Source organism: Lupinus angustifolius, chromosome LG05 (genome assembly GCF_001865875.1).
Source record: "Lupinus angustifolius cultivar Tanjil chromosome LG05, LupAngTanjil_v1.0, whole genome shotgun sequence".
Lineage (NCBI taxonomy): Eukaryota > Viridiplantae > Streptophyta > Magnoliopsida > Fabales > Fabaceae > Lupinus > Lupinus angustifolius.
The window spans coordinates 19,527,510-19,540,931 of NC_032013.1; the positions used below are offsets into that span (position 1 = coordinate 19,527,510).

Genomic DNA, 13,422 nt, shown 5'->3' on the forward strand with positions numbered 1-13,422 from the left:
CACATTTGTAGGAGCACACCTATCCCGAATCATTTTGATAAAATTGTACTAAATAAATGAAAAAAATTAAATTGTTAGAATATGTCAACACAAAATAAAATAAAATATAATTAGAAATGTTTTTGTTATTACCAATCCGGATGAATATGCTCCATCTGGAGATATGTATTTCCTTGTCCTTTGTGTACCATTGCATATACTGCGAGTAATGGTACAAAACCTGGTTATCGGGAAAACCATTGACCAGATAGTTTTTCCGGTTATTCCAAACCTGAATCCACTAGTCATGCTTTTGAGGCCAGTTGTAGTCATTCTTCCCACGTAGATCCATCTTGTGTTGTTTCTCCAGATTAATTGGATCTTCTGGGATGTTCTAGGATGGGTTGTTGTAGACCAAACTGCCTCATCACCCGATCAGCAGTATGCCACTCAACAAGTGCAAATTAGATGAGTGGCACACGTGCTCTGACTACATCATGTATGAGGCCCACATAGGTAATGTTCCTATATGGGGTCCACACAAACTAATATATAAACAAAGTTAGTAATTAATGAATACAAGAATAGTTAGAAATAATAGTAAATATATTAAAAATTAGAATTTACAGAAATTACCTAATCAATGCGCAAGCGACCCAACATTGATCGTATTATGTTCGTTGCATGACCAGGGATGTTGGTGGTGATTAGATGTTGCGACGACCTAAAATGTAATGTTATTGGTAGTTATTATTATATGAATAATTTCAAACAAAAACTATTGTAATTTGAAGAATTTTAGTAATAAAATCATGGAAAAAATATACCTTTGGACTAAAGGGAAAGTTTGTGAGTCATTGTTGTGTACTATTGGAGCTAGCATTGGGATGCGGTCATATGCCCATGACTGTAGTAAATGCAAGCATCCACCGATTTCAATTTGGTGACTTAGGAGTGCCGCATGACATATTCCACTATATACACACGCCAATACAGCTGAACCCCAACTATATTGGAATGTCTGTGACAAGTCCTCCAACAATGGGAGATACATCAGGTGGACTCGTGATCCTGATGTATCTGGCATGAGGAAGCCTCCAATCATGCATAATATAAACGTTATTGCATGTTGCTCAATAACAACATCATCAGCATGTGGTGGTAGAACCGCAAAAGTTGAGTCGAGCCAACTCATTTGGATTCTTTGACCCATAATTTGTTTGTCAGTTGGGATGCACCCAACAAGTTGTGACAAATCATTTCCCAATTACCACTTGTAATGCCAGTAACAGGAGCTCCATTTATTGGCAACCCAAGTTGGTATGCGACATCTTCAAGAGTTACTGTGCACTCGCCAACAAGTAGATGAAAGGTGTGAGTCTCCGACCTCCATCTCTCAACTAATGCCGTAATTAGGTGGTTGTTGATTTCGATTGTACCGATATCGAGAATATGCCAAAATGTCGTGTTACGAATAACTTCTAACACCGGTGCAGAAGGTAAATTTTGCCAAAAGTTGAACCTTGCTCGAAAAGTCACTTCTCCACCATTCCAAATGTTGGTGGAGACATGATTTTTTTGAAGGGTGAGAAGGGAGGGGTTAATTGGACCTAGACCAATATGTTCCATTTTTTTGATAATAATTATCGGGAAATGAGAGAAAGTAAGATTTTAGAAAGCAAGATTTAGATGACTTGGTGTGACAATGAAGGTGCTGGATGGTTCAATATATAGGGTTGGAAGTCGTGGATGGGGTTCACGACTTCACCAAACTCGTGGATAGGGTCCACGAGTTCGTACCTGGCAATGGTACTTGTGCCCTAGCCACGCATGAGATTCCCTGGCTAAACCTAGCCTGGGCCAAACTCGTGGGTGCAGTCCACGACTTCCATTGAAGTCGTGGCTGATATCCACGACTCTCTTTAAATTTCGTACACAGAACTCGTGGATCACATCCACGAGTTTCATTAAACCCTAGTTATTTGTACCAAAGTCGTGGATACTATCCACGACTTTCATTGAATATTTTGATTTTCCGTTTTTTTAATTCATATTTATTTATGTATTTATGTGTTGTGTTTTTTTTAAGAATTTGAATTTGGTACTTCCGAATTTGTTTGAATTTTGAAATTTTGAAATTTGTTTGAATTTTGAAATTTGTTAGAATTTCGAATATGTATGTTTTTTGAAATTTGAATTTTAAATTGATGTGTTAATGGATTATATTTACAAAATGTATTTTAAATTGATGTGTTAAATTGATGTAATAAATTGATGTGTGAATGAATTTTAAAAATTGATATGTTAAATTGATGTAATAAATTGATGTGTTAATGAATTTTAAAAATTGATGTGTTAAATTGACATAATAAATTGATGTCTTAATGAATTTTAAATTAAAAAGTGTATTTACAAATTGTACACAATTGTATTACACAAATTAAAATTAAAATTCCGAATATGTATGTACACAATTGTATTACTCAAATTATAAAATTACAAAGAATGACAAAAAATTACACAACATTGCACAAAATTACAATATCACAAAATTACAAAATTACAAAATTACACAAAAGTGGAATATTACATCACTTACTTTTGCCTTAAACTTTGTCCGACTTCGGTACTTCTGAAATGGCATTTCTTTCTATTGTGTCCTTCACTCCTACACCACCCACATTTTTTAGTTTGTTGGGACTGAGAATCATCCATTTCATTGTGTATACGTGTAGTTTTTGGTCTTCTAGTACGGTTCCTACACATAAGGGGATTAGGAATGAACGTTGGACCTAAATAAGGAGGCCACTATTCTTCATTTGCAATGGGTTGAAACTCATGTCCATAAACCTTCTGCAAGTTCTCTTACCTATAAATTGGTCGTAGTCTAAGTTCAATGATGCACAAGTAGCAATAACGTGGCAATTTAAGTGATTGAAATTCCCCACAATCACACCAATTATCCATTAATCTAACTGTGTATACTCTTGAGTATCGACTACCACCGGTACTAGCAACTTCTACTTCCGAGACTCCTGAATCCCGCGAAAAATTTCGTACAATTTGACAAGTAGCTTTTCAGTTATTTTCATTAATCACATTACTCAATTCTTCGCACTAAACATGACCTGCCCTTATCATGTTAGTTGCTTCATTTCTATGGTGTACAAACCAGGAGTTTAGTCTATGATATGTTGCTCTAACAAGTGTAGTAATAGGCAAGAACCTTGCTCCTTTCAGAATCTCATTTACACATTCTGCCAAATTCATCGTCATATGGCCGTACCGTCTCCCATCATCATATGATTGTGTCCATTTTTCTTTTGGGATTTTATCTAACCGCGCTGTCGCCCTAGAGTTTTTTTGACGCAATACAGCAAGCATTCGCTCAAATCGAGGCCGCATCAATTCATAGCCTACAACAGTAGATAAATATTCACAAAAATCCAATATACAAACAGTTTGACATAAATGACATTCATTTCAAGATTTACCCATTTCAATGAGTTTTTCTTTCAAATCATTATCTCGGAACTCCTTGTTGAAATTGCTAGCAACGTGACGAATGCAATATACAGATTGACCATCACACCATTGCGGGAGCTCAGTACGTAATGCACCCAATAAACCTGTACCCCTATATGATATTATGCAAATATTTGATTGTGGGGTAACATTTGTCCGAAGATTGTAGAAAAACCATTCCCATGCTTCTCTGGTCTCTCCTTCTACAATGGCAAATGCTACTGGAAATATACGTCTATTACCATCTTGGGAACTAGCTATTAACAAAGTTCCAGCATATTTTCCAGTCAAAAACGTGCCATCAACTTGAAGGATTGGTTTGCAAAAACTGAATCCTTCAATGCATGGCTTGAAAGCCCAAAAAACCCTATCGGAATTAAAGTATTATGTTCATAATGGTTAGATGCTGAATATCTTACAATTGTACCTGGTGCATAATATTGAACAGCATTTAACCAACGAGGTAACTCCTTGTATGATCCCTCCCAATCACCATAAATTTGGGACATTGCTATTTGTTTAGCAGTCCAAGCCCTCCTATATGTCACCGTATAACCAAAACGAGTTACCACTTCCTTGACTAATGCTTTAATTGGTATATCAGGATCTTCTGATACTAGTTTCACAATGCAGTTTGCGATGAAAGATGAGTTCAACTTCGTGTGATCTTGAGAAATATTAGTGGATACACAAGTGTGTCTTCCACTAATTTTTCTAATCTCTCAAATATCACGCTTCAAACTTTTTGATGATCGAAGTCTCCATTCACACCAACACCATAATATTTACATTTTATAACATATCTATAGTCTCCATTCACACCCAACACCATAATATTTACATTTTACAACATATTTATCTGGCCTGGACTCATCCACAACGTAATCAACAAAATTTCTAATATGAAAATGTTTTACAACATTTATTGTTGCCTCCTTTGATTCAAATTGCATACCAACAAAAAGATCATTATCTATATCAGTACTTATGTGAGTACTTCTATATGGAAAATCTTGTCCAGATTGATAATCAATGTTAACGAAAAAAGATGAAGGATTATGATATGTTACGCTAACTGGTTCATGTGTGGTAATCTGAACATCATCATCCTCGTCATCACAAAGCTCAATGTCCTCCTCATCACTAAAATCACTAACAATATCTCTAATAATTGCCATCTACATATAACATAGAGTAAAATATAAACAAACATATTTACATTTAAACAAAGGTAACACATAAAATTATATATAAAATAAAAGATCTAAAAAAATTTAAAGCATTTTAAGTTACCTTAAATATGCAGAGTTCTTCAATTTCAGTATGCTACAATTTTTTCATACAGTTCTTCCTTCAGTGTGGTTTTTACACTCGGGGCTGGGGATATATATAGAACTTCGAAATCATGGATCCAATACACAACTTGATACACAACTTGTAAGTCGTATACGTGGTCCACGACATTGCATGGAACTCGTGGACCCATCCACGACATTGCCATGAAAGTCGTGTACTTGGTCCACGACTTACAGAGACCTGACACGTTGTAGGGAAATCGTGGATGGGGTCCACGACTTTAGTGAAATCGTGGATCTGGTCCACGACTTTAGTGAAATCATGGATCTGGTCCACGAGATCCACTAAAAACTACCCAAACCCGTAATTAATTCAAAAGCTACACTAAAGCTGTGATAGTGTAGTCAAACTACACTATCCCCGTAATTTTTCGGATTTCACCCCTCTTCTAAGTAGCATAGAGAGTCCTTTACTCTCAAGTAAGTAAAGGTGGAAACAGGTTAGACTACATCTCAATGGCCTATAACAGGTTAGATCAGATTAGATCAGTTTTTTTTTTTGTAAACAGGTTAGACTCAGGCTTTTTGAAAAGTTTATTTACTTTAACAGGTCAGACTTTAGGTCATCCAAAATGTCTATTAAGCCTAATAGGTCAACCTATTTAGTTATATTATATAACATCTTCATATTACACAATTTAATGTAAGTAATATTATATATATAATTTTAATATAAAAATATAATTGAATTGTTAGAGTTAGAATAACATAGTTAAAAGTAGGAATATTAACATATTTAAATATAGACATGATGACCTATTTTAATATTATATGGTATAATATGCATTTAAACAAGTTAATAGGACAGACCTAGACTTTGAATTTTTTTTAACAGACTAACAGGTCAGACCCATGCTCCTACATATTATATAGACTAAATTTTTTATGACAAAATCTGATATGACCTTACTTCCACCCTTACTCTCAAGTTTATTCGGACTAGTTCACAACTATTTTTCTTACTAAGTCTATGTATACTCTCAATCTAAGCTACTCATCTGGTTCTACACAGAGTGAGGATATTATAATTTCTACTCGTTAAACTTTATTATATAACTAACATATTTTTTTTTGGTGAGATATATAACTAACATATATTTTTTTGGTGAGATATATAACTAATATATTATTGATATAAAAATTTATACACAGACACCATATCATTCACCATTTTTTTTGAAAAGTTAATGATAATTAAATATCAATAATGAATGATATAGTGACAATGTATAAAACTCATATAATGTTAGTGCATACATCTTTTTTCATTCAATATATGTCATCCTCTTAATTCACGTTGAAGACTTATGAAGTTCCACTTCAGTCTTTTTGGGCCTCCATCTCCATGGTTTTCTCCGAGGATTTTGTAGGAAAGATTCATATCTAATATATTCTTTATAATATATTGAGTAATGCTATATCTTTCTATTACATTCTCCAATTAATCTTTATACTCACATGAAAGTGATGCATGTTATTTGTATATTAATCATTATCATTAATAAATAAAATATTAACTTATGACATATGTTATTTTTTTGTGAGTAAAAAGATAATTAAGATGATTTAGTAGGAGAATATATTATTTTCCATATATTTTATGTTATGAGATAATATTTAATGTATTGAGTAAACTTTTTCTTCTAAAATGAATTTTGAGTTTTCAACGTTTTGTAATTGATATCAAACTTTCCATTTTATAAAAAAATTTGTTGGCAACCTATAATTTGTCTTACCAGAAACATTACATTTAATTACACAAGGTATATTGAATATTATAAAATGCATATGATCAGGATATATAAGGAATTTTTGGTTAGGATGCTGTCAAGAAAGATACATTATCAAAGCTCTAGACACATTTTAACAACATTAAGCTTGAATGACTATGTATTGAGCACATAAGTTTCAGATATTGAACGCAGAAGTCCTTTTAGGCGAATTAATTTTGGATGCACTTTATCCAAGATAGAGTGAGTGGAATGTCCAATGCCCATTAATTAATTAATGAGTTGAATATATATTCACTGTGATATTCACTGTGAGTATAAAGTTTTTCAAAGCCAAAAACATATTATCCACCATTAATTTATATTATTTTTATTTAAAAGTCAATGATAATTAACATATAAATAATAAATAATATACCGACAATGTAAAAACAGTTACAATGTCAATATATATATTAAATCCTTAATTAATTAATTATATTTTCACATATACTTCATATAATTGCGAAAAAGAGAAAAATATGTATGCATTAACTGTGTATGAATTACGAGTTTTATGTACTGTTATTACATCATTCACCATTGATATTTAACTATACTTGACTTTTTTTTAAAGTAATCGAAATAAATGATGGTTGATAAAGTACATTTGTATAAATCTTTACACCAGTCTTGTTAAAACTGTTCCTGTTATCAAATCGGTCAGAGTACTGGTATAGTGGTTCAACTGATGGTTCAGTAATTAAATCTCATGTCAGTTAAACTGTACATACATGCTTATATTTATATATATATATAAACACCTATAACAAAAAAAAAATCAAATAGGTAGATACTCAAATTTATAATTCATATTCATAATCTACTCAAAATTCACATAAACAAACAACTTTAAGTTTTTTAACAAATTCACAGTCTAAATTACAAAACATATATCAATCCAAAAGTATCACTTAACAACCACAAAATATAAATAAATGACACAAGTTCACAAATCACTCTACAAAACAAATAAATTTGAGTTTTAACATTTAACACCAATGAGTTAAAGTTGTCTCATATCCAGATTATATTTTTGTACCAAATCCTATCTTCAGGCAGTACTCCAAGATTACATAAATGTCACTGAGATTACACACGAATGTTAGAAACCAAAAGGTGTAATCTTAGTATGCCTTGGAAGCATGTGTCTTGAAGTGTTAAAGAATGGTTGGAAAGATAGGTCACATTGTAATGAGTTTTTAAGTTTTTTTTTTAAAAAATATGTGTATAAACCAGACGATTTAGTCAAATATCTGTCGGTTCACCAGTTTTGACCGGTTTTGAGCAATTTTGATATTTGGTCAGTTCAACATCTGTACCATACTGGTTAGAGGTCCGATTCACCAGTTTTCCGATCAAACCGGCCAATATGATACGATTTTTACATCATTACTTTACACTATCATTGTATAAATTTCACATTCAACATAAAACTATAATAAACGTTGATATAACTTACGCATATTATCATATTATAGTACAAACACATATATCAATTAACCATTTATCATATGATTACATAATCAACATCAAGATATATAAATATATTCTGTGAATTATATATTATTACAAATATTATTTATATATATATATATATATATATATATATATATTATAACTCAGAAAATGAAAAATAGTAGAAAGGTACAAAACTTGCATACTTTGTATTCATCAGCTGAGACTTTATATATAGCCTTATTCAAACCAGAAAAAAATATAACCGACCGCATTTTCAATGTCAATAAAGCGATAATTAATCAGTTTTATTCTCCATGAACACTGAAACAAAACAACTATCTAACAATCCCTCCCTTAAACTAATGCATCTGCGTTTTAGGCTCGCTTGAGCGAGCAGGATGACTGTGTGTCTCGCTTAAGCGAGACACACACAAAGATTTGGCTCCCAGAACTGCAAAATTGTCGCTTGAGCGACCCCTCATACCTTAAGTGAGACACACACAAAGATTTGGCTCCTAAACTGCAAATTGTCGCTTGAGCGACCCTCTCTCGCTCACACGAGAGTCACACAATGATTTTGGTTTCTGAAACTGTAAATTGTCGCTTGAGTGACACCATCTCGCTCAGGCGAGAGACATGCAGAGACTTTGGCTTCTACACCTGTGAAGTGTCGCTTGAGTGACAACCTCTCGCTCGGGCGACAATAAAACTTGACACTTCCTCATTCTCTTTAGCAACTTCAACCACTCCAAGCATGCCACAAAGTTTCTCAAATTGCTCCAACTTTTTTGGTTTTGTCATTATATCTGCAATTTGGTCCTGAGAGTTGCAGTAGCTCAGCTCAACAACTCCATCATTCACCAAGTCTCTTAAGAAATGAAACCTAACATCAATGTACTTGCTCTTCTCATGAAACACTGAATTTTTTGCTAATTGTATAGCGGAGCAGTTATCACACATAATTGCAGTTCATGCCTTTTCTTCAATTATTCCAAGCATGCAACGAAGTTTCTCAAACTGCTCCAACTTTATTGGTTTTGTCATGATATATGCAATTTGATCCTGAGAGTTGTAGTAGCTCAACTCAACAACTCCATCATTCACCAAGTCTCTTAAGAAATGGAACTTACATCAATATGCTTGCTTTTCCCATGAAACACTGAAATTTTTGATAATTGTATAACAAAGCTGTTATATACATGATTGTAGTTTCTGCCTTTTCTTCAACTCTAAGTTTCTTCAACACCCTTCTGAGCCAAACGCATTGACAGACACACAATGATGCTGCTATATACCCTGCTTCCATAGTAGAAAGAGCAACCACTAATTGTTTCTCTGAGGACTAAGAAACAACAGTAGACCCCATCATAAACACAAATCCATAAGTACTTTTCCGATCGTCTTAGTCACCGACATACTCATTGTCTGTAAAGGATGTGAATCTCAAGTTGCTTTCTCCTTTTTGATAAAGAATCCCAAGATCAATTGTACCTTTCAGGTACGTTAAAATTCTTTTTGCTGCAAGTCAATGTGACATAGTTGGACTGGACATGAACCTGCTTATTAGACTAACACCATACATCAAGTCAGGCCTAGTGACAGTTAAGTACATAAGACTTCCAACTACCAACTTAAATAGAGTTTCATCAATTCTAACTCCACCTACATCCTTGGACAACCTCGTACATTGGACTATCGGATTATTGACTGCATTGCAACCTCCCATGTCAAACCTTGCTAATACTTCTCGTACATATCTTCTTTGGCAGATGAAAATTCCATCTGATCCCTGCTTAACTTCTATTCCAAGAAAATGTCTCATCCTTCCCAAGTCAGACATATCAAATTCCAGCATCATTGAATTTTTAAATTCATCACCCATGGCTCTACCATTCCAAGTAAAGATCAAATCATCAACATAAAGACTACCTATTAGTATCTTACCTCCTTGCGACTTTGTGAACAGTGTGTTCACTGAAACACTTCTCAAAACCTTCTCGCATAAAGTAAGCTTCAATTCTGTTGTACCAAGTTCGAGGCGCTTGTTTAAGGCTATACAATGCCTTTCTTAGCATATAGACTTTCTCTTCTTCTCCTTTCTTTATGAATCCCTCAGGTTGCTGCACAAACACTTCCTCCTTGAGCTCTCCGTGAAGAAAAGCACTCTTCACATCAAGTTGAAAAACCTCCCAACTGAATTGTGCAACAATTACGAGTATCACACGGATTGTATCAAGTCTTGCCACTAGAGCAAATACTTTAGTGTAATCTACTCCATGGCGTTGTGCTTACCCTTTTGCCACCAGTCTTGCTTTGAGCTTCTCTACATCCCATCTTCGTTAAGCTTAGTTTTGAATACCCATTTAACTCCAATAGGTTTGACTCCTTTAGGCAGTACAATAAGTTTCCAAGTCTGATTCCTCTCTATGTCTTCAATTTCTGTTGACATTGCTTCTCTCCAATTTTTACTCTTCATTGCTTCTTCAAACGAAACTAGGTCATCCTCAATCATCATCATCATCATTACATTCATATTTTCTTCTTCAGATAATCCTTATCTTGTTTCATAATCTACCATCCAACCTGGTGCTCTTCTTCATCGTTCACTCTCTTCAGCCAATTCTCCATATGTATTTGACTTATTTGAAGGTGTATGTGCCTCTGTCAGACTGCTATTTAAATTGTTTGAACTTGTTTCACCATTTTCCTCTTCATCCAGGTCGTCCTCTCCATCATTTTCATCCTCATCTTCCTATTCTAATAAATCTTACTTGCGTTTCTTCTTCTGTCCTGCCCCAGTCCCATCATTTATCTTCTTCAAAAGTAACATCTTTACTGACAGATATTTTCTTTGAAACTGGATCATATAACCTTCAAGCTTTGGATTCATCACTGACTCCTAAGAAGACACATTTTCTACTCTTATTATCCAACTTACTCCTCCTTCGGTCTGGTATATGAACATGTGTTACACATCCAAAAATTCGAAAATACTCTACTACTGGTTTCTCACCACTCTATGCCTATGTTGGTGTTTTGTTTTCAACTGCTACTGTTGGACATCGATTTTGAATGTGTACAGACCATCTCACAGCCTCAGGCCACAATGCTTTAAGAACTTGTTTTTCGGTTAATATAGAACGATCAACATTTATAACCGTTCTATTTTTTCTTTCGGCAACTCCATTTTGATAAGGAATATAAGCTAATGTCAATTGTCTACTAACGCTATGTGATTGGCAAAATTCTCCAAACTCTTTTGAGGTGAACTCACCACCTCTATATGTCCTCAAACAAGTTATGTATGCACCTATCTCCTTTTCAACACAAGTCTTATATTTTTTAATGTTACTAATGCTTCTGACTTCTCATGTAGAAAATATATCCAAGTTTTACGAGAAAAATCATCGATAAAACTTAAGATGTACCTCTTGTCATTGTTTGAAGCAGGCTTGATGGGACCATATATACTTGAGTGCACTAGTTGAAGTTGCTTTGATGCTCTCCGCAAACTCTTCCTTGCTACATGATTTTTATGATACTTGTCGGTTAAGCATATGGCGCATATTTCCTTCAGAGTTTTTAGAGGGGGTAATCCAATCACCATTTTCTTGTAGGTAAGTGTTCCCAGTCCCTTATGATTCAAGTACCCAAATCGACAATGCCACATGTGAGCCTCTTTATCTGATTCAACTTCAGCTTGCAAACACGAGGAATTTTTCGGTTGCATGGAGGCTGACACATGAAATATTCTATTCCCACTCATATTAGTTTGCATAATCAACCCCTCATAGGATGAAATACTTTGCAAGTCCCATCCTGAATTAAAATGGCTAACCCCTTCTCTTGAAGTTGTCTTATGCTTAATAAATTGTTTTTAAGCTTAGGAACATAGTAGACATCAAATATTACCTAGGTTATGCCTTTTAATTGCATCCTTATACTTCCTTTTGTTGCCACTACCATTCTCATATCATTCCCAAGTTTTACTGGCATGCTGAAGTCTTCTTCCAAATTCAGAAACCATTCTTTGTTCCATGTCATATAATTACTGCAGCCCGAATCAAGATACCATATTTCTTCTCTGTTTGTTTGTTGAGGTTCTTCATAAGACCAGCAAAATCTCTTCTTCTTCTTCTAACTCAGCATAATTTGCCTTCTTTTTCCAATTAGAACACTCATATTGGAAGTGCCCCAACCTATGATATTTGAAATACTCAATAATTGCTATGTTTAGAGGTTGTCTTCCTCTACCTCTGCCACGTCCTCCTCTAAACACACCTCGACCCCTTCATCTGCTTGTTCTGTCTTCTTGAGCCACTTTCAACACATGTTCTTCCTCTTGGTATCCCTTCATTCTTTGTTCATGAACCAACAGACTACCATGCAACTCATCAACGCTCAAAGTACTTAGATCATTTGACTCCTCTATTGAGCAAACAACATAATTAAACTTAGCCATCAATGATCTAAGTATCTTACTAACCACTATACACTGCTCCATTGTCTCACCATTTGACTTCATCTTGTTCACCAAAGTCAAGGTTCGTCTCATAAAGTTGTTCACCTTATCTCCTTCTTTCATAGCCAACAACTCAAACTCCCTTCTCAAGGCTTGAAGTTGTGCCTTTTTCACCTTCGTGGACCCTTGATACTTTTGTTTCATTGAATTCCAGATCGCCTTCGACATCCCTTTGTCAAGAATTGTTTCCAGAATTTCTCTATCAATTGCATGGAATAAGAAGTTCTTGACATTCAGATCTTTGAGTTTGCCCTCCTCCACGAGCTTCCTCTGCGTTTCACTTGCTGGTGCTATCCCAATTGCCGCAACAAGCATCCCTTCATCCACTATGCTCCACATCTCCTTGCTCCTAAGGAAATTCTTCATAATCATTGACCAATAATCATAATGACCATTGAATCTCGTAATGGATGGTTGCACAAACTTATATGAGATTGACATCTTATCTCCCTCTGTGTTTAGCTCACACTTCTTACACACACTCTATCACATACACTTTACCACTCTATATCAGGCCCCTTACGAAGCTTTGATACCAATTGTTATAACTCAAAAAATGAAGAACAGTAGAAAGATAGAAAACTTGCATACTTTGTATTCATCAGTTGAGACTTTATATATAGCCTTATTCAAACCATACAAAAACATAACCGACTATATTTTCATAGGTTATATATTGCTCATCAGATAACTATTTATGCACAAACAATCTCCCAGTCATAAGAATACATAAAAGTTGAAATAGTAGAGCTTAATGTTGCATTTGGCATAGTAGAGATGATAGAAGTTAGAGAGAAAAATCTCATTTGAT

The 13,422-nt window shown here is 34.4% G+C and overlaps 2 protein-coding genes across 2 annotated transcripts; both read right to left on the reverse strand.

The window, feature by feature from the left end:
- LOC109347050 lies at positions 3,097–9,049 on the reverse strand. The gene is made up of 4 exons (XM_019586779.1): positions 8,800–9,049; positions 3,932–4,120; positions 3,474–3,839; positions 3,097–3,395 (listed from the first exon to the last, which is right to left on the reverse strand). Exons 1-4 carry the CDS (start codon positions 9,047–9,049, stop codon positions 3,097–3,099), a joined length of 1,104 nt encoding a protein of 367 aa, XP_019442324.1.
- LOC109347051 lies at positions 12,381–13,052 on the reverse strand. Its single transcript, XM_019586781.1, has one exon. The coding sequence runs from the start codon at positions 13,050–13,052 to the stop codon at positions 12,381–12,383; it is 672 nt and encodes a 223-aa protein (XP_019442326.1).